The sequence below is a fragment of the Trypanosoma cruzi genome, genomic scaffold (genome assembly GCF_000209065.1).
Source record: "Trypanosoma cruzi strain CL Brener 1047053516697 genomic scaffold, whole genome shotgun sequence".
Lineage (NCBI taxonomy): Eukaryota > Euglenozoa > Kinetoplastea > Trypanosomatida > Trypanosomatidae > Trypanosoma > Trypanosoma cruzi.
In genome coordinates, this window is record NW_001849550.1 from 139,486 (window position 1) to 158,810 (window position 19,325).

The following is a 19,325-nucleotide window of genomic DNA, read 5'->3' on the forward strand; positions in this document are numbered from 1 at the left end:
GCTGCTGAGGTGCGAGAATGCCGTTTCTTTAAAGAAATAACGCGGGGACTATGGGAAGAATGAAGGGAACGGAGAATATTTTGTTTGCACAGCCGCGAACGACTGTTTGGGGGCCAATACAAAAAAGAAAAAAACACAATCGGGGAGAAGAGTTGAAGAATGACAAATGGCTTTACATAGCACCCGATGTTTTGGTTGGGAGCGGGTGACTGAGGGGAGTGAAACGCGCTTCGATTGTGTCCAGCGTTCTTCCAGCCAGTCCTTTGCTTTACAAACTGCTTGCTGCCTTCTTTTTGTGTAGATCCCTTTCAATGTTTCTTTCTTTTCTTCTTTTTTTTTTTTTTTTTGGTCTTTTTGGCGTGGGAGGTGCCTTCTCCTATCACTTTCCTGCACAACGCAGCAACGAAGAAGCAGCGGCAGCAGTAACACCGACAGCGAAAGAAAAAAGGGGGGCATACAAGCGGATGAGCGAAGTAACGAACACAACGGAAATAAGCCAGAGGGATGTGCTATTCACGGAGTCGTCAGGTGCCGATGGCGTGTATGAGGTTGCGAAATACGGTGGTGAAGTGGAAAGTTACTTGTACAGGTACAAAACGAAGGGCCGACGGTCATTTTTGCAGGATCAAACGACGGCATCAACATTTCTACCGCGTATTCTACCAAGGGGCTTTCCGTATGTTGCCAACTTTATCTCCTTTGAAGAGCTTGTGAAGCGGGGGACGATACAATCCTGCAGTCAGGAGGAAGTGGACTTTTCCGTCAAGGATCTCCAATTGCTTTACGAGTCAAAATGTATGGATCAGGACCTGCTGCCGTCATGGGAACGCGAGATGCGCTTTATGGAACTTATCAGCGCCAACTGCAGAGGTAAGTTTTTTTGTTTGAAGGAGAGTGGGTTTGGTCCGATGTGTGCTGAGGCTATTGCACACATCTTGTCCAATAACAGAAAATACACCATTCTTGATTTGAGTGGAAATCGGTTACGGGATGAAGGGGCCTGCTCCATCGCCAAATTAATCAGGATCAACAGGACCATTGTACATGTGGGTCTTCGTTCCAACGATATTGGTCACATTGGTGGAGTGGCTCTGGCCAGGGCACTTCTTGAAAATAACACTGTTGTCTCGCTTGACTTGGGTGCTCATTCTGGCATTAATGGGAATCACATTGCAACGGAAGGCGCAGAGGCAATTGGGGTCATGCTTCGTGCAAACAAGGTTCTCTCCCACCTTAATCTCAGTAGCAACGGTTTGGGTGTTTCAGGTGTCTCCTTCATTGTCGGAGGTCTCGATGGAAACTGTAGCGTGAAACATTTGGATATTTCTGTCAACAATTTGGGGTACGCAGGTATTAAGGCGCTGGCTCCGGTCCTGGAGACCACTTGCATCACCCACCTTTCCCTGCAGCGGAACAGCATGGGTGACAATGGCGGGATGGTCCTGTTTAAAGCGATTGCTGGGGCCATTGAGGATGGAGAGGACAAGCTTGAATATCTAAATTTGGAGGTTAACGAACTCGGAGAGAAGACGGCCAAGGCAATGCAGCGAGTCCTGTCATCTTCAACGGCATTAAAGACACTGCGGCTTTCTTACAATAGCTTTGGGGGCGCCTCCAAAGTATATTATGGAAGGGCTGGCAGAAAACAAGTACCTCCGTTCACTTTTCCTTTCTTTCTGTGAGATTCGCGAGGCAGATGGGGCCCAATTGGGGCGGCTCTCACGGCGAACAGCACGCTGCAGCATTTAGATCTGTCGAACAACAAACTTAAGGATGCCGGGTCAAAATGTATCGCGGAGGCCATGAAGACAAACGAGGGGCTTATCTCACTCAATCTCTCCTGCAACAAGATCGCTGATGGCGGAGGGAAGGCCATTGCATTATTTTTGACCAGCAATCGTACCCTTCGAGAGTTGAATCTGCGACGCAATTGCATGTCAAATGCCACGGGAGAGCTTTTGGACGATCAGCTCAGAGGAAATATGACGCTGGAGAAGATGAATGTCGGATTCAATGACTTCCGATATAAATCTCTTATTGGCCATCGGACGACATTGGCGCGAAACGCGGAGAAGAACAAGAGCCTCATTGTCCCGAAGCTCAAGGCCGAGATTGAGGGTCTCTCTTTCAAGGAAAGGGACTTGTCTCAGGCCGAAGACGAAATTGAAATGGAACGGCGCATCATTAAGGATCGGAGCGAGCAGTTGTTGCGCCGTAATGAAGAGGCTCGCGTCGCGTCCGAGAAGGCGCGGCGGGAAATTGCGGATCTTGAAAAGAACTTGTCCGCTGTACGCGTCCGTTTTGAGTCCGCCGAGGAGGTCCTCCTACGCACCGAGGAGCGGGTGAGCAACGAGATGGCGGAGATCTCGGGGCGTAAGGCAAACATGGAGGCTCGCGTTCAGCAGGAGAGGGACAAAGTGGACCGTTTGCAGCGTGAGATGGACCGTGTGCGACGGCAACTGAAACAACTGGAGGAGGCGGAGGCGTCACGCCTGAAGCCTCTTTTCTTGGAGTTTAGCATCGCAGAGGCGGACAGGGACCGTGAGGCGAAGGAATGTCAGTACGAAGCCGACAAACTTGCCGCTCTGGAGCTTCAACGAAAGGAGTTGGAGAAGAAGTTGGGCCTCTCTCTTCCCGTGGCGGGCGGTGTGTCTGCACCAACGGCCAAAAAACGGAAGTAGACATGTAAACCAATAAAAATCGGGAATGAAAGAAAAAAATTCAAAGAAAAGAGATGTGTTTTCAAACTCAATGGACTGTTACTCCGTCCTCTTTTTTTTCCCTTCTTTTTTTTTGTGTGTGTGTGCGTGCCGCAGTATGAAGAAAAAAATGTTTGCTTTTTTTTGTGGTTGTTTGTTTGCTCTTTTTTTAGGCACTGCGCTTTTTCCCTTTTTTTTTTTCTTGCGTGTGTGTTCCTCATGCGCCATGGGTGCTGCCTGTGGGCGAAGCCGGCAGTAGAAAAGCGATGCCGAAGGCTCTGCGTGGAAAGATTGAGACATGCGCAAAGAAATATGCAAAGCTTGAGGAGGAACAGAGCCGTGATGGCATTTCCCCCTTTTTTTTGCCTTGCCAATTGCGTTGCAGCATCGAGACTCGTGTCGGCAGGACACTCTTCACACTTTGGTGCAGAATGATGGAATCTTATCGGTTGGATGCAACTGCTGCATATCCCAGTGATACAGAGAGCAGGATGTCATTTATTGTGGCTGATAAACATACACCCGCAGCGAAGGAAAACACAACATTGTTTGATTTATTCAGCGATGAAAGTGAACAATTTCAGGGCGTCTTTGGATCATCCCATATGTCCATAGAGGCCATGATCTTTTATCTCCATTACGTCTTTGCGGATGTGGATGCGGCCGCGTGGGTCATTGCCTTTTGTATCATCGATAAACTACAACTTCGGCACTCCATTGAGAAATACATGGAGCGACTTTGTAATTCATCCAGAGGTATTTTTTTTTGGCTTCATCTTGGCAACTGCTGGAGAATTCTTTTTGTCGCCTTTTCCCTGGCACTCAAGTGGCATGTTGATTACAAAATTACCCTCAAGTATATGTTGGATGTATTGCCGTCCAGCTCACACGATTCATTTTCCCTGCATGGGATCTGCGCCCAGACGGAGTGGCGTATGTTCCACGCCTTGGACTACGATGTCTCCGTTCGACCAGATCAGTTGCTACAGCTCCTTGAGGAATTTCTTACCCTTGATGAACGGGAGTGCATCATTTCTTCCATCACCCATGAAACGGCATTGGGCCGTTTATGACGGGGCGTCGAATTGCTGATATCTTTTTCTTTTTTCTTATCTCGTTGCTGTTGTTGTTTTTTGCTTTTTCAAAAATTACATATACACATCTATATGTAATTTGCTTGGCATTGTTTAAAATGTCATTGCAGACATTATTTTTATTTTTATTTTTTGCTTTTTTTTTTTTTATGTGTGTGTGTGTGTGTGTGTTTTCCTTCTTTTGTTCACTTGTTGTGGAATCTCCGGGATTTTTTTTTTTTTTGCGTGGTGGCTTCTTCTGCACTCTGACAAATTTTCTGCTGGTTTGCTTGTAAATGCTTACATACATGTATAAATAAATAAATAAATATACGTAGATATATATATATATATATATAATACAATTGACTGCATTTTATAGCGCTCATGTACTACCACAGTAATCCGCAGTCATCTGCACCCATGGTGCTTTATAAAGGGTATCAACCGTATGCAGCAACGCAGCAGCGTCAGGGACCGTTACAATACCAGCCATATGCAGAGCAACAACACCAACAAATTCAACAACAACAACAACAACAACAACAACAACAACAACAACAACAACAGCATCATCATCATCACCATCATCATCATCACCATCACCATCATCATCATCATCCTAATCATCATCATCTTCAGCAACATCAAGTACACCAGCAGCGGAATGTAATGTCTTTAAGGGTTCCTCAAAGTACCCCATTTATGCAGATCTCTGTTGCTCCCATGAACCAAAACCTTGTAAGTGGCTACAACGCGGCTCCTGGTGGGTATCATCAGATGGGCCATAGTTCGACGCAACGTCATCAAACCACTCCCGTGCCGAGTAATGATGAACGGTACCGCAAGCAGCTCATTGTAAATTATTTGGCACCTGACGTGGTCAGTGCAGAGTTGCATGGACTTTTTTCTCGCTTTGGGCCTTTGGATGGCGCCAGGATCATCCACGACAGGCAGACGAATCTTCCAAAGGGATACGGCTTTGTTTATTTCTGTAACCCAGAGGACGCCAAGGAGGCTGTAGAGCGAATGAACGGGTTTGAATTTCACGGGAAACGAATAAAAGTTGGGTATTCCACAAATCCGCTTAATATTGTTTCGGGTGCCAATAACCAACACACACATGGGACAATAACATAATAACAATAATAAAACAGCAAACAACTACAAAAAAAAAAAAAAAAAAGAACAATAAACAACGAGGGCGGGAAAAGAAAGAAGGAGGAAAAGAAAGAAACAAACAAAAAACACGACTGTCAGTTAATTAAAAAAGAACGATGAAATGAAAAAAAAATAAAGATAAAAAGAGAAAAAAAAAGGGAGAAAAGAAAAAAAAAAGCCCAAACCCAACAAGTTTGTTGCTGTTGGGGATGTATACGGGACTGATGAAACGAGATTTGACTGTGCGGATGCTGTAGCTGTGTGTCTGTTTTTTTTTTTTCTTCCTTTTTTTTCCTTTTTTTCTAGTGTGCGTGTTTGTATCTTTTACTAATTTATCTATTGATGATTACATTGATTTGATGCATCTTTTTTTTTTTTTTTTTCCCCATCTTCCCTCCCTGTATATGGATGCATGTATGTATATGGATGCATGTATGTATGTGGATGCATGTATGTATGTGGATGCATGTATGTATATGGATGCATGTATGTATATGGATGCATGTATGTATATGGATGCATGTATGTATATGGATGCATGTATGTATATGGATGCATGTATGTATATGGATGCATGTATGTATATGGATGCATGTATGTATATGGATGCATTTTGGTGTTTTTGCATGGATGAGCGTTTCAGGGATTGGGAGGTGAATTATTCACTGGTTTTTTGTTTTTTTTTTTAGTTTGTTCTTCCAACGAAAGCCGAATAAAAGAGAAAAGGAGAAAGAAAAAATAAAATGAATGAATGAAAAGAAAAAAAAAGAGAAAAAAAGAAGGTGGTCTTAGCCTGCATGCCTGCTTTTTTTTTTTATTTTATTTTTTTTTTTTGGGTGTGTGTCTCATTTTCTTTGTTTTTTTTTCTTCTTTTTTTGCTTATGTCTTTACTTTTTTTTTTTTTTCTTATTGACCTGTGGGCTTAGGGTTAGGGGGGGGGGGGGGCATATCTTTGCGCCGGGCAATCGCATCGCCTTTGTTCGGGGTACTGGGCTCCGTGTGGTTGCTTTCTTTTTTCTTTTTTTTTTCCTTTTTTTTTTTTTATGTGTGTTTTTTGTTTTGTTTTGTTTTTTTCTTCCAGTTGTAGTTTTTTATTTTTCTTTCTTTCTTGTTGGCAATTTTTTTTTTTTTTCCTTTTTTTATTCCTACAGACTGACCGGCACGGCCTCTTTACTTCGGCCTGCCTTTTTTCTTTTTTTGCTTAAACTTTTGTGCCCGTGTCTTTTTTGTTTTTGTTCCCGGACTGTCGTTGAGCTGCCATGGATTTTTGTTTGATGCGAACAGAGACGTGGCTGGTTTTTGTGTTTGTACAATCCCTCTTCTACGATCGTTTACCACTCATGACTTGTCTTTGTTGTGCGACCTGCTTTTTTTTTTTCTTTCTTTTTTCCCACAATTTTTTTTTTTTTTTTGCCCCCGTATGTTGCATGCATACGCACCGCTGCGTCTCAACTTCCGTCACGTGAGTTGTGGTGGAAATGTGTTGGATGGATGTGGTGGCGTTATTTTATTTTTTATTATTTTTTGGGTCTCATGTTATTTTTTTTCTTTCTTTCTCTCTCTCTCTCTCTGTCTTTGTGTTGCTGGTGGCGGCATGGAAAAAGGGGGTCTGCTCGCACTACATATCAAACAAACACATCCATCCATTCCTTTCCTGCAGACGGGCTGTATGAGCGGACGCCTCACCATCTTCAACGAGCCAATTGCCCCCTGGGCAGACGCCATGGTGCACTCGGCGTTGCTAAAAAGGGCATCCGCCGCAGTGCGACCAATGGCGCACGTTCTCACTTCGTCACAGGTTCATCAACTGGGGCTTTCTGTGAGGCCCGAGTATCTTTTGGATGCCATACTGCCGGAGGAGGCCTTGTGGAGTACGATGCATGCGGGCTTTGCGCGGGCAGTTCTCGTTCACTCCGAGCGTTGGAGAAAAATTAATAGACGCCGCGGAGACGTGCCCGTCGTTGTGGACATCACCGCACCTGCTCTTTCTGCCAGGGGCGTTGCCCTCACCACCTCAGAGGAGACCTTGAGTACGCTGGGTAGAATAGCAAAAGAGCATGGCTATGAAACGCCCTTTTGGCTTACTCGAGAGGAAATCATGTACTTTGTTTTCTCACATGGAAGAGTGCGGACGTTTTTAAATTTTGATGCATCTCGTTTTCCGGGTCCTTTGCGTGCTGGCGAGTCCATTCCCTCCGTGGAGGTGGAAAATGATCGGGGGGAAATATGCCGCGTCATGAATGTATCCGAGTTTCTCAAGAGGGTGGCCCCCAGTGCGAGTGGCGTGAACCGTTACGGTCTATTTCATTGTTTTCGTCAGTTTGTGCCCATCAACGTTCTCACGAAGCGCAGGTTTTCTCATGACGTTGAGGATGCACTCCGAAAGTGTAGCATTTCATTTGGCTGCTGGTGCTCTGTTTGGGGAACAATTCATGATTACAAAAAATTGGGCTTTGAGGTACTGGATGGCCCACTAGGCGTGTGGGTGTTTGACGAATTGGACTCTCCCATGTATCTCACAAGCGCCTTTTCCTGCACGAATCCAAAGGCAGTCTTTTCACACGTATATCCTAATGACCTCATCGCCTTCAGATAAATCGCGGTTTTTTTTTTTTTTGCGCATACATGCATTCATCCCTGTCTGTCTTAAGTTTCTCCATCTTCATTGTGTGCCTGTGTGTAAGCGTGCGGTTATTTTTTGTAGTTTTTTTCCCTATTTTTTTTTTTTCTACGCTGAAAAGTAATTGATGCCTCTGATAAGAGGATGCCAGAAGCGGGACCGTTTTCCTTTTTTTAGTGTGGGTGCGTGTGCAGGTTTGTTGCTTTTATTCCTGTGGTGTACTGACGCTTTCATCCCTTTTGCTTGATTTCATGTGTACGTATTTGTTTGCGTGTATATTTTTTTGTGTGTGTATTCATATGAGATTTTGATTATTTTTTTTTTTTAATGGAATGAGTTGCGGCAGGAACAAGTGGATAGTTGAAGTGGGGCGGGGGCAATGACGAGCCTGGCGATGGATTTTTTACAGAATGAATGGGCGGATCGGCTTCAACTTGTCGTGGAGTATGCAATGGGGTCGGCGGAGATATTTCGTATTGCGCATGAAAACATGCACCAACTGCTCCACAACACCGGCATGCGGCTGAAGGTGTGTGGTGATAAACTGTCGGATACAATGAGCACGCTGCGTGCTCTTCGCAGGGCAACGGAGGAGAATGAGAACAGCGAGCGGTGGAGGCAAAAGGAGCTGTTGGCCGAAGTTGCCAGACTCCGCGAGGAACTTCATCAACAGCGGGAAGAAAACAAAAAATTGGTTTCCGCCAGTTCAGCTCCCTCCTACGATGAGCATGTTGTTCGTGCCCTTTCGAATTCATACGAGAATGAGCTGGAGATACTGCGCATGCAAATTGCCACGATGAAGAACGATTACCTGGATAATCAGTTATCGAACGCCTGGCTGAGAAGTGAGTTGAATCTGATAGAGAACTCCGTGCCGTCACATTTGCTGCCTGGTGCCACGCCGCCTTCTTCTGCCGTGTTGCCGGATAGTGAAGATGATCATGGCGATCTGGCGGAAAGTAGAAACAAGGGTGTAAAATTGCCTTCGTCACGGGCGGTGCGGCCGTCTGTTGAACGCTCTCCGAAAAACTGCTGGTGCCCTCCTGTCGACACGAGCTATAGCCTCGAAAGTGAGCGGGTTATACGGCAGAATTACGTTTTTCTGAAGGTTGTGCGTCATTGGAGTCGAGTCTATTGTGTTCTGAGCCAAACAAAAACACTTTTGTTTTTTGACAGCCCAGACGATGTTTCACAGACACGCCACATCGTTTCGCTCCAAGCGGTGAATCGCGTCAGGCCGGTGGCTTCTCCACCACAAAAATTTGCAATTGAACTTGAGCACTGCAAAGAGGCTGGGGGCCACTGCGTCGAAATTGCATTCACGGACAAAACCGAGCGTTCCCTGTGGCTGCTTCTTCTCATCAGCCAAATTTCTCGGTTTTCGGGTCAAAGAAGCAACACGTGATGCTCTTCTTATGGCAATAACAACTTTTTTTCTTTTGTTGTTAACGTTCGGACATAATGCAATGAAAGAGAGAGGGCAAATGCGCAACTTTATTGTTATATATATATATTAAAACCTTGCTTTGTTATTATTATTATTATTTTTTTTTTCCTCCCTTTGTACATGCATACATATACATATATTATACATGTATGGTACATTATCGTTAACCTTCCAGGGGGAGAGGGGAGGGGGATGCTATTCTACAGGTGAACTGCAGTTTGTGACGTGGTTTTTTAGTGTATGATGCTAATTATTTTGTGAGGTGTTCACGTTTGTTTATTTCGAGTTATATTACATGACTCTCTTTGCGAATGTCTTTCGCCCGCATGCTTTTCTCTGTCTTTGGCTCTCTTTTTTTCATCTTTGTTTTTTCCTTATGTTTTTTGTTTATTATTTTACAGCTCTGTTAGAGTGCCCAAATTGATCGAGGTGACGTCTTTTCACTGAAAGGAGATGTCATCAAGGGAGGAGTTGGTGCGTGAGCGGCTACTGGCGGAGTTGTCAACGTTGCGTGAGAGGCACGATGCGCTTCGGGCACAAGTCGGGAAGCTTCAAGGGCAACGTGGCTTGCCTGATGACTCTCCAGTACGAAGGGGCAAGAAAAACAACACCCCACTTGGACAGGCTGACCGCGATGCCATTGAGGCGTTTTTCAATAGCTCCGAGGATGACTTTACAAAAGAGTTTAATGAGGGACAGGGAAGGCTTCAGCGAACTGAGCTGCTGGATAGGTTGACTATGCCCTCGAGGGGCGGGTAGGAATTATTATGGGGTTGCATTTTGGCTGCGAATTGTGAGTTTTTGGTTGCAAATATTTTTATAACAAAGTCACTGCTGGGATTTGTTTGGAATGACGGTATTGTGACTTGCCGTATGCTGCGAATGCCTGCCGGCGTTTTTTTTTCTTTTTTTTTTTTTTTTTTTTTTTGGTTCTCACTCCATTTGCTCTCTGAATAAAGCGAAAATTATTTATTGTGATCTTGCCGCTTTCGACTTTTTTTTTTGTCCTTTTGGATATATATATATATAAAAAAAAAAGACTGTGTTTCCTAACCTTTTCATACAGTTGGGGACCGTCTTAAAAGTGTTTTTTGAATTTTCCGCTCTCTCTCTTGCCTTTTTTTTTTTTTTTTTTGCTTTTGGTGGTGCCGGTTTGCATCCGTGCCAAGAAGTTAATACACCGATGGCGTCGCATGGCCCAGTGAAGGACATCGAGAGGGTGGATTACAGTACGAAGTGCTGCTGCCGAACCACCGACGAGGCGTATTACCAGGCGCCGAAGCAGTACTTCGTTCGTCATCCAACCCTCTCGCGGAGAAAACTCACCTTGACAGAACCGTTTAACGTTCCCTTTGACGCATCCACTTTTGAAAAAGTGCTGATAGAGCTGGAGAAGGCTTCTATTCTCTCAGCTGCGGCTGCCGTTACGGTGGACACGGAACAGTCGGGGGGAGATAATACTCAGAAACCGCAATGGATGAAAGATCTTGACAAGCGGCAGCAGAGGTTTTTGGCCGCCTGTCTTGGAGTAACGACCTGGGACGGGCGGGACGTGTGTTTCTACGAGGAAAAGCTGCCAAAGGAAAATGATGTGGTGTGGGTCAAAGTGATTCAGGTCAATGATACCTCCGCTGTGGTTCAACTCCTGGAGTATGGCAATCATGAGGGTATTATTCCGTACACGGAAATTACGAGGATCCGCATTCGGGCCATTGGAAAAGTTATCAAGGTAGGTAGGAATGAGGCTGCTCAAGTAATTCGAATTGATAAGGAGAAGGGATACATTGATCTCTCCAAGAAGCAGGTAACTCTTAAGGAGGCAAAGGAGTGTGAGGCTCGGTTTCTAAAGGGAAATGAGGTGAGATCTATTGTATGTCACGTTGCCGATGAATGCGGCATTCCAGCGGCGCAGGCGATGGAGATGATTGCATATCCCTTGTATCGGCGTCAACCGGGGAAACATGCGTGGGATTGGCTGCATGAGTTGAATCGCAACCGCGATGTGGAGGGTATTCTTGGGCCTCTTCATCTCCCAGAGAAGGCTCAGAAGTTACTGCTGGCGACATTGGAGCACACTGTGCGGAACGATACTGCCACCATTCACGCTGATATTGAAATGACATGCTTTCAGTGTGATGGCGTGAATGCTCTGCGAGATGTGCTTTTGCTTGGCCGTAGGTTTAAGGCGGATCAAGAGCCCCAAATTCCCATCTCTGTTACTATCGTTGGGCCTCCCAGATACCGCCTGCGAGCCAAGACCGAAGAAAGGGAGGAAGGCATGCGTCGTATGAGAGAGACGATTGAGACAATGGCGATTGAAATTGCGAAACGTGGCGGGATTTTGAGGGTGGTTCATGGCCCCTACGCTCTTGGTGAGGAGGAACAACTGAAGGATGAGCCAAACGACGATCAAGACGACGATGATGATGAGACAGATTGATCGCTGTCTTGAGTAGGACTGCCACATCCGTGGAACGTTTTTTTGTTTTCTTTGTTGTTATTATGTTTCTTAATCCTACGGAAAATAAAGGAAGCAGAGAGAGGGAGGGGGGAAAGAAGAAGAAGAGGGGAAATGGAGAAGGAGAGGTGGAGCGAGAGAGAGAGAGAGAGACGAGGGGTTCGTTGTCAGGTTGTTAAATAAAAATAATAATGATGTTTTAATCGCGAAGAAGAGTTAATGGACGGTGCCGGTGGTGTGCATGGATAAATTTGTCTCACATGACATTTGATAATTGCCGCAGAAAAATTTATTTGCGGCAGTATTTTTGACGATTCGCTGACTCTTCCTTTGTTTTTTTTTTTTTTCTTCATATATATATATATGTGTGTGGAAGAATTATGAAAGGACGGGGACACGTTCCATAAACCCGTAATAAAAATATTTTATTATATTTGGACACACACACATATATATATACTGTTTTTTCTCATTTCAGAACGTGAACTTGTGACGTGAATGGAGCATGACAAGGGAGAAAATAAAACAGGAGGAGGAAAAGGGTTCCAGGAGACGGACACGGACGAAGGCCACCCGACAGTTGAGAAAAATGAGATGCACGCCGTTTTATCCGTTTCAGAAATATCATTACCGGTGATGAATTCATGTTTGGAGGGGTTTTGTGAAGGGAGTTCGTTCACTGGAGATTCCTTCTCCCTCAGTCGGGATGAAAGCCTGGGAAATTTGACCACCTCAACGAGGAGAGCTGAAAATGGCATCACTGTTGTGGATCCAATGCAGCACGAGAAGTACGTCCTCTATCCCATTGTAATGCTTTATGACGATCATACATGTGAGGTCTGGCTTTGTTATTCCTCATGGATGAATGATCGTTTGTTGTGCGTGGGATACTACCATGGCCGAGTATTTTTTTTGGGTGAACACTTTCACAAATACGCGAAGGCTACTCATTTGATCAGCAAGAAAAATGGCATTTGCAAGTGTTTTGGAATGAGTGCAGCTTGGGAGAGTGGGAGAGTTTGCGTAGTACGGAATCCGATGGGGATGGAGGAAAATTATGTTGTTCTAAAGAGTTTGAAGAGGGCGATTGCTCTTCTTGGAACTCAGCTACGGCGTTATATCCTGTCAAAAGCAGGCGATCCATGCAATTCAATTAATGTGCTTATTATTGACTTTGTCGCAGGGGCAACACTTTTGCAGCTGATGGATTGCTTATCATCACACCTTCCAGAATTTGTAACATGTCGCTGGGGAGTGGAAAGGAAATGGCCTTTTAGAAATTATTTGCTACGCCACTTACTTAGGGGGGTTCTAAAGGCAGTGTTGGAGCTTCATGCCTGTGGTGTGGGGCATGGAAGTTTAAGACCAGAACTGATATTTGTTACTCCCGATTTAAATGTAACTCTACTCGCCGCGGAATTCTTTAATTCCTTCGAAGATTTGGAGTGGCTACGCTGGTGCTCACCGGAGGTTGCTCTCACGGGTGTGAAGGGCGATTTAAATGGCGCTAAAAGACGGGCACATGATATATGGGCGTTTGGTTGCCTGGCCTTCTACTTGGCGACTTCTACGAGGCCTTTCCACGAGAAGGACGACGTGACATCTTTGATGTCTGAACTAAAAATGCTCCACTTTGAGGCATCAAAGGAAAGAAACGGGTCGCGTAGCCATGATGAGCCTGAGCCTGCGGGACGTAAGAGACATTTTTTGGATTTGAAAAAAGTCGAGGATGTGAAATTGCGGGATTTGATTGAGCAATGCACCCGATTGGTTTGTACCGAGCGGCTAGACATCTATGCGGTTCAAAATCACCCTTTTTTTAAGGAAGAGGACGACGAACGGTTGTGCCACTTCAGACAAAAAGAGATCCGATTTTTTTTGGAGCGCGCAGGAAACTCTGCCCCCGTGAGTGGGGAAAAGGGGGATTCCTCGTTTTTGTTGGACGCTCTCCGGCAGGAAGGGGCCCATGAGGTTGACCGGTACAATTTCTATGGGAAAGAAATTGACGAGTTTCTGCTAAGCTTCAGCGTGAGGGATATACTGCTTTGGCGCATTGCACTTGGCCTCCAACGCAGGCAGCACACCCCTGAAATAGCTGATCTTTTGGGTCTTCGTTCGAGTTCGCCCACGGTCTTGCCCAGGGCTGTTCGAGAGGGAAAAAATAGCGCGGCGCTGACGCTTTTGTACGGAATTTCAACTGTGACTGCATCAGTGGTGGGGGCGGCGCCTCAAATTAGTCAAGATTTTCACATTTTACTTGTTGATTCTCTTACGTCTGTGAATGACGATGAAGACTTGTTTCGCGTCCTCCTGGAGTTTGCACGTCGAAAGTCCCTTCGGGACGAATCTCTATGCAGCCGCAGCAATACCCCCTCCTCAGTGAGCATGGCGAATCCGCTCATTCTCAACGGAAGTAGGGACACTGACCGCTCATTGTCCGATGAAACCGGCGATAAGGAAGGGGATGTGCATAAAACATCTGTGATCCCTCCTTTTACTCCCGGTGAAAATCCAACAGTGCAGGCCGACTCATTGGCGCCGTCCTCGAGCCGAGACAATGTCGAGGATAAACTTGTTTTATCATCAACGGAGGGGGTGTTTTCTCCAAATGCGTGTCTTTCGGGTACTTCAACAATGAGCAACGATGATAATGAAAACATCATTGAAAGAAATTTATTGCATGATGAGGGGAATATGCTTCAGGAACCATGCGTTACCGTAGAGGGGACGTGTCATTTGGAGAGCCATGGCGCCGAGTTAAGAAGACGGCTGCTGTTACATCGTAGCAAACGTTTGATTTTTATTTTTTTCTTTACAGTGCTTGCACTGGCTGTTATCATTTCTGTTATTTTTTCTCTACTGTTGGGTTAGTCATGGGTACCATTGCGTATTCTCGCGGCTTCCCGGAGGCACTTTTTTGTTTTGTATATATATATATATATATATATCCAATGTTTTTTTTTTTTTTTACGGAAGAGGAATGATGCAGTTGCAAATGCTCGGAATATATATATATATATATTGTTTTTGTTGTTGGATTAGTTTTGTTTTGCCGCCATTTCCTCCAATATGATTGCGAAAAACTGCAGCTTCATATGTCTCTTTATGTACTTAGGTTTCTTCATGTGAATTTAGGAAGCGTGTGTGATTCATAGATTTGTTGTTGTTTGTTTGTTTGTTTTTCAGTCTTGACTCTTTGAAGCGTTTGATATTTATTGCTTTGTTATTTCTTGCATATTTTTTATTTTTTCCTATCTGAGTCGTTGGGTGGCGTCGGCCTGCAAAGCGAGGCAGCGCTATGACCCACATGGGTGTTGAAACGGCATCATGGAATTGTTTTTCAACGTTCCGGCAGGAATGACAAGGAAGAAACAGGAATTCGGCCGAGGCGTGTGTTGTTTTATTTACCATCCGTTTATGTGGGAACTTTCTTTCTTTTTTTGAAGGTTTTTTTTTTTGTGTGTGTGTGCCTAAAGGAGGGGGTTCGGGAAGAACATGTCGAAGCAAAAGAAGGAAGTGGTGATTAACCTTGACGAGGTGGATGAACAGACGGGGTATAAATCCGCCGAACTGTTTGTGTGGCTGAAGTTTGATGAGACGTATCTTCAGAAGCCCGAGGACGATCGTGAGGCGGACGTGGATGCGTGGGTGGATGCCTTCTGCGAGCAGATGGAGGAAGAAGGAATGAATTATGACCGCAACTTTGTTCGTTCTGTCTGTGTGCTGGGCATTTACGCTGGTGCACGCGACGAGTTTCAGCAGCGCATGGGAAGTGGAAAGGCGGTTTATCCCAACGGGGATCGCTATGACGGGGAGTTTTTTGAGGGAAAGAAGCACGGCACGGGGCGCTACTGCTTTGTCAGTCGGGGAAAGAGCGAGTGCGACCGGATTGTTGAGAAGGAGATGCAAAAGTTGGGAGGTGCGGTGCCGGACGAGCAGTTCATCACAAACGTTGCTGAAAAGTACAAAATAAGTCGTCAAATTGTCTCGTGGATTATTGAGTATGGGGTGTATCCCTGCTACCATGGCGACTACGTTCGTGGCGTAAGAACCGGACAGGGGCTGATGAAGAACAAGGACGGTACCGTTTACAAGGGGGATTTTCTGGCGAATAAACGCCATGGCCAGGGAATGTTCTATTATTTGAATGGCGACATATTTTCAGGAACGTGGAGGAATGGGCTGAAGCATGGCTATGGAACATATCACTTTGCAGGAGGCAGTGAGTACCGCGGATCTTGGGTGGACGGTGTCTTTACACAAGGTCAATGGATCTTCCCGGATGGCACGTATTACGAGGGATTGTTTAACAAGAAGAACCGACCTTGCGATGATGCTGCGTCCATGCACTTTCCGAGTATCAAAATGGCCCAGACTGGTGTTTTTAGACGTGGTGTTTGGGCACCCTCTAGTGCTCTTCAAGTTTGCGAGGAGACACCCGTGGATGGCATGTCATGGATAGATTGAGTTCTTGATAGAGATGTATCTTTTTTATGTATATCAGGAGGATTGCTCCTTCTTCCTCGCCTGCTGGGCGCCTCATTTCTGCAAGAGAGTGAGAAGGAAAAGAATAATTATAAAGAAAGAGGGATGGCACGAGTGGGCATTCCAATGCGTTGACTTTACTGCCGTGTTGGTTTCTTATTTGTTTTTATTTTCTGCTTGTGTACCTTCCTTTCTTCTTATTGTGCCTTTGAAAAATATAATAAAAACAAACAACAACAACACAAAAGGAAAAAAAATTAGAGATTTTACGGACTTTAATCAAAAATGGTGTACACACGCTGGAAGTGTGACCGGCTGCCGGTCTTTCAGTTGAAGTTGTTTTCACAGGAGTACCCACTCCATACAACCGTTGGAATTCTGTGCATGATGTTTCTTTGGAAGCACATGGGGCACTGCTCGGAGGAAACAGAGCGCAAGCACGGTTGGTGGGCGGGATACCCGTACTGGCGTGACCCCATTGCCCGCAGGAATGAGGCCAAATACAAGCAACTGATTAACAAGAACGATGTGGACATCACAGACCCAAAGTGGACTGGATGTTCTTTTGAGCAGCTTGAGAAGCTAAAGAAACTGATTTAAGGCATAGTGGAATGGTGGATGGTTGTGTGGCTTTTTTCTTCCTTTTTCTTTTGCTGTTTCTCTGTGCGGCTGGCGCTTTTTTCTTTTAGTTTTTTTTGTTTTGTTTTTCCCTCGTAAAGGGGATTAGTGGATACCTACAATTTAACCCGTGAAGGATATGAAGTGAGAGAGAGAGGGGGAAAGGAGTGATGAATTTATTGCCGCCTTTCTTTCCATCTCACCGCGACACACACACACACACACATAAGGCACATGTATGTGTGTATGTATCGCTCTGCTCGTGCGTGTGCGTGCATGTGCCTGCCGCTTTATGTTTACTCGGTTTTTTCCTTTGACTCTTTTTTTTTCTTTTTGCCCCTTGGCAGCCTTACTCTTTAGGAATATTTTGTCCTCATCCTCCTTTTTTCTTCGTTTCGTGTTTTTAAGGTTGCGCTGGGTGCAGTACGCGTGAAGGGAGGAACAAATAGAACACATAGAGAAGAGCCTTGCCAACCCTTCAAAAGGAGAGAGGAAAAAAAAAAAAAAAGGATTCAATTAAATTTATTAACACAAATATTTTTTTTTCTTTAAATTTTCTTTTATTTATTTGTTGTTGTAGAGAGGTGGGAGGCTGCTTCTAGATGACACGACGATTGGCTTTTTGTTTCTTCCTGCTATTGCTGGGGGTCGCGATGCCGGGGAGCGGCAGGGAACTGGCACCGCTGAGGGAAGTCTTTCCTTTGCATGGAAGGACCGTTGTGGATCTCAGAGTACGCGCGTCAGAGGTGTCTGTTCCTTTGCGTGGCTACGGCGAGGGGGCGGTGTTCACGTACACGGGACGGTTGTACGTTTACGATGACGTTGCCTCCGTTCCAGGCCCTGTTATTCACGTCAAACCCGGGGGGAAACTGGTCATGCGGATGTTCAATGATTTGGGTGGGCAGACGTATGCGCACGGTGAGGATGAGTTTTACAATTTCCACGAGGTCAATACCACAAACGTTCATTTCCACGGCGTGCATGGGGATCCCAGAGTGGATGACGTCTTTAAGACAGCGTCCCCTGGACATTTTTTGAAATACGAATTGGACATACCGAAGAAACACCTTCCTGGTTTTCATTGGTATCACACCCACGCCCACGGCTCTGCATATCTTTTGCTCATGGGAGGATTGTTTGGGCCTTTTATTATAGACTCAACGAAAAATGACCCGATCGCTTCATTGCCTTCATTTATTTTGATGGTGCATTTGTATCGCTTAGGCAAATCAAACCTTTGCGATGGAATGACAATGGAGGAAGTGGATATCGCCATTAGAACAAACATGTCATCGAGACCCCGTATTTTGAGTAAAAGTGGGAAGGTCCTACCAATGCCTTTAGACTTGTTTCTCGTCAACGGACAACATAAACCGACTATGAACATCAATCGTGGAGAAAAGACGCTTCTTCGTTTGGCTTTTGCGGCTGGATCTTGTCATTTGAACATCAGCTTTCCGAAGGAGTGTCGTTTCCACGTTGCTGCCATTGATGGTGTTCCATTGAAGTGTACACGTGAGTTGAAGGATAACTGGTTATACTTTACAACTGCTACCCGTTACGATGTGGTGGCGGTATGTGAAGATGATGAAAAGCGGGAGCTACCGGTGATTTCTGGAAGGTTGGAGGAACCGATTTTTTATATAGCAGTCCGCTCACATCGATCAAAGCAACGTCGTCCTCATGAAATTACGTTTCCTCTTTGTTTTCCATTAACTAATGTAAGCTACTTAACCGCGGACAATCCAACCATGTGGCGCGACATCTCTTTTTCCCAGGAACAAATTCCAACGCCAAAGCCGTATTATGTCATTGGATACGGCACAGATTGCTCTTCGCCTGTTCATTCTGGAACCTGCTTTCGTGAGCATTTCTCAGGAGAGAAGGGGGAGTTACGTGAAAACTATCATGGATTTGTTGTACCTCTTGGTGCTACTGTTGAGGCTCGTGTGTTTGGGGACCCCACGGATATCGTGCCGCATCCACTTCACCTACATGTGAATCATTTTGTATTTGTAAGTTTTACTCCGCGCAAGGGAGGCCTACACGAGAACTTTTCAATGTCTGAATTTGGAGTGTTCTCGGGGGAGTTGCGTGATACAATTCCTATACTCGACGGTGAAACTATTATTCGTTGGCGTGCGGCAACGTACACGGGGGAGGTGGTGTATCACTGCCACATTCTCACCCACGAGGATCTTGGCATGATGACCTCCTACTTAGTCTACTCCAGCGCAGCCGGAAAGACTCGCACAGAGACTGTGGTTGCCGCAGATAAAATTGTGGGTGAGGGTGACGCAGGCCGGTTTTTTTTTCTTGTGCTTGCCATTGTGTTTCTTCTTTGTTGTTTGCTCTGCGGTCTTTACAAGTGGTGGCGCTCTAACCCGCCACATCCAAGCAATTGGGCTCGCAGTTGCAGAGAATTTTTTGCCGCATTCCCCTACCGTGGCGACGAGGGTACTGAGGCGGAACTTCAGCCCCTGAGGATGAGTCACTGACCGTGACGGCTCGCACTGAGTGTTATTATTACGCTTTTTTTTTCTGTTTTTTTTTTTTTGGTATGTATCTCTCTCTCTCTCTCTCTTTCTCTCTCTCTCTCTATATATATATATATGGTGGATGAAGCAGGGGAGGAGTGGGTGGTTTTTTTTTCATTGGGATGTTTTTTTGGTGTGTGTGTGGAGCTTTCTTCAGCTTTTGTGATGCTGCCCTTGGGATGACCGCATCTTATGTGGTGGTTATGAGTGGATGCTGCTTTTTGCCG

At 45.4% G+C, this 19,325-nt stretch overlaps 11 protein-coding genes and 1 pseudogene across 11 annotated transcripts, besides 29 other annotated features; all 12 read left to right on the forward strand.

Moving 5' to 3' along the window:
- Positions 1-2,617: part of a sequence feature (heterozygous, non-Esmeraldo-like haplotype) that runs on past the window's edge.
- Positions 315-347: a microsatellite.
- Tc00.1047053508153.650 lies at positions 465-2,681 on the forward strand (annotated as a pseudogene).
- Positions 2,618-2,951: a sequence feature (haploid, non-Esmeraldo-like haplotype).
- Positions 2,952-3,807: a sequence feature (areas merged during assembly that could not be assigned to a particular haplotype. This can correspond to areas where the two haplotypes were merged or to regions with more than two copies in the genome that were merged during assembly.).
- Tc00.1047053508153.670 (hypothetical protein, conserved) lies at positions 2,966-3,772 on the forward strand (the record flags this gene model as incomplete). The annotated part of the gene is made up of 1 exon (XM_817002.1): positions 2,966-3,772. The coding sequence occupies one exon, from the start codon at positions 2,966-2,968 to the stop codon at positions 3,770-3,772; it is 807 nt and encodes a 268-aa protein (XP_822095.1).
- Positions 3,808-4,144: a sequence feature (haploid, non-Esmeraldo-like haplotype).
- Positions 3,907-3,926: a microsatellite.
- Positions 3,944-3,964: a microsatellite.
- Positions 4,074-4,131: a microsatellite.
- Positions 4,145-19,325: part of a sequence feature (heterozygous, non-Esmeraldo-like haplotype) that runs on past the window's edge.
- Positions 4,160-4,912, forward strand: Tc00.1047053508153.680 (RNA-binding protein 6, putative; the record flags this gene model as incomplete). The annotated part of the gene is made up of 1 exon (XM_817004.1): positions 4,160-4,912. The coding sequence occupies one exon, from the start codon at positions 4,160-4,162 to the stop codon at positions 4,910-4,912; it is 753 nt and encodes a 250-aa protein (XP_822097.1).
- Positions 4,277-4,341: a microsatellite.
- Positions 4,343-4,422: a microsatellite.
- Positions 4,911-5,020: a sequence feature (A-rich).
- Positions 5,058-5,110: a sequence feature (A-rich).
- Positions 5,202-5,235: a microsatellite.
- On the forward strand, positions 5,293-5,622 carry Tc00.1047053508153.690 (uncharacterized protein; the record flags this gene model as incomplete). Its single annotated transcript, XM_817006.1, has 1 exon — positions 5,293-5,622. One exon carries the CDS (start codon positions 5,293-5,295, stop codon positions 5,620-5,622), a length of 330 nt encoding a protein of 109 aa, XP_822099.1.
- Positions 5,337-5,535: a microsatellite.
- Positions 5,648-5,714: a sequence feature (A-rich).
- Positions 5,739-5,841: a sequence feature (T-rich).
- Positions 5,941-6,074: a sequence feature (T-rich).
- Positions 6,301-6,345: a sequence feature (T-rich).
- Positions 6,436-6,459: a sequence feature (AT_rich).
- Positions 6,480-6,508: a microsatellite.
- On the forward strand, positions 6,603-7,529 carry Tc00.1047053508153.700 (hypothetical protein, conserved; the record flags this gene model as incomplete). Its single annotated transcript, XM_817008.1, has 1 exon — positions 6,603-7,529. One exon carries the CDS (start codon positions 6,603-6,605, stop codon positions 7,527-7,529), a length of 927 nt encoding a protein of 308 aa, XP_822101.1.
- Positions 7,933-8,958, forward strand: Tc00.1047053508153.710 (uncharacterized protein; the record flags this gene model as incomplete). The annotated part of the gene is made up of 1 exon (XM_817010.1): positions 7,933-8,958. One exon carries the CDS (start codon positions 7,933-7,935, stop codon positions 8,956-8,958), a length of 1,026 nt encoding a protein of 341 aa, XP_822103.1.
- Positions 9,083-9,107: a sequence feature (AT_rich).
- Positions 9,454-9,759, forward strand: Tc00.1047053508153.720 (hypothetical protein, conserved; the record flags this gene model as incomplete). The annotated part of the gene is made up of 1 exon (XM_817012.1): positions 9,454-9,759. One exon carries the CDS (start codon positions 9,454-9,456, stop codon positions 9,757-9,759), a length of 306 nt encoding a protein of 101 aa, XP_822105.1.
- Positions 9,896-9,928: a microsatellite.
- Positions 10,015-10,038: a sequence feature (AT_rich).
- Positions 10,184-11,440, forward strand: Tc00.1047053508153.730 (elongation initiation factor 2 alpha subunit, putative; the record flags this gene model as incomplete). Its single annotated transcript, XM_817014.1, has 1 exon — positions 10,184-11,440. The coding sequence occupies one exon, from the start codon at positions 10,184-10,186 to the stop codon at positions 11,438-11,440; it is 1,257 nt and encodes a 418-aa protein (XP_822107.1).
- Positions 11,536-11,610: a sequence feature (GA-rich).
- Positions 11,871-11,894: a sequence feature (AT_rich).
- Tc00.1047053508153.740 (uncharacterized protein) lies at positions 11,957-14,329 on the forward strand (the record flags this gene model as incomplete). Its single annotated transcript, XM_817016.1, has 1 exon — positions 11,957-14,329. One exon carries the CDS (start codon positions 11,957-11,959, stop codon positions 14,327-14,329), a length of 2,373 nt encoding a protein of 790 aa, XP_822109.1.
- Positions 14,384-14,406: a microsatellite.
- On the forward strand, positions 14,954-15,925 carry Tc00.1047053508153.750 (hypothetical protein, conserved; the record flags this gene model as incomplete). Its single annotated transcript, XM_817018.1, has 1 exon — positions 14,954-15,925. One exon carries the CDS (start codon positions 14,954-14,956, stop codon positions 15,923-15,925), a length of 972 nt encoding a protein of 323 aa, XP_822111.1.
- Tc00.1047053508153.760 (hypothetical protein, conserved) lies at positions 16,229-16,543 on the forward strand (the record flags this gene model as incomplete). Its single annotated transcript, XM_817020.1, has 1 exon — positions 16,229-16,543. One exon carries the CDS (start codon positions 16,229-16,231, stop codon positions 16,541-16,543), a length of 315 nt encoding a protein of 104 aa, XP_822113.1.
- Positions 17,076-17,131: a sequence feature (AT_rich).
- On the forward strand, positions 17,164-19,059 carry Tc00.1047053508153.770 (hypothetical protein, conserved; the record flags this gene model as incomplete). The annotated part of the gene is made up of 1 exon (XM_817022.1): positions 17,164-19,059. The coding sequence occupies one exon, from the start codon at positions 17,164-17,166 to the stop codon at positions 19,057-19,059; it is 1,896 nt and encodes a 631-aa protein (XP_822115.1).
- Positions 19,127-19,161: a microsatellite.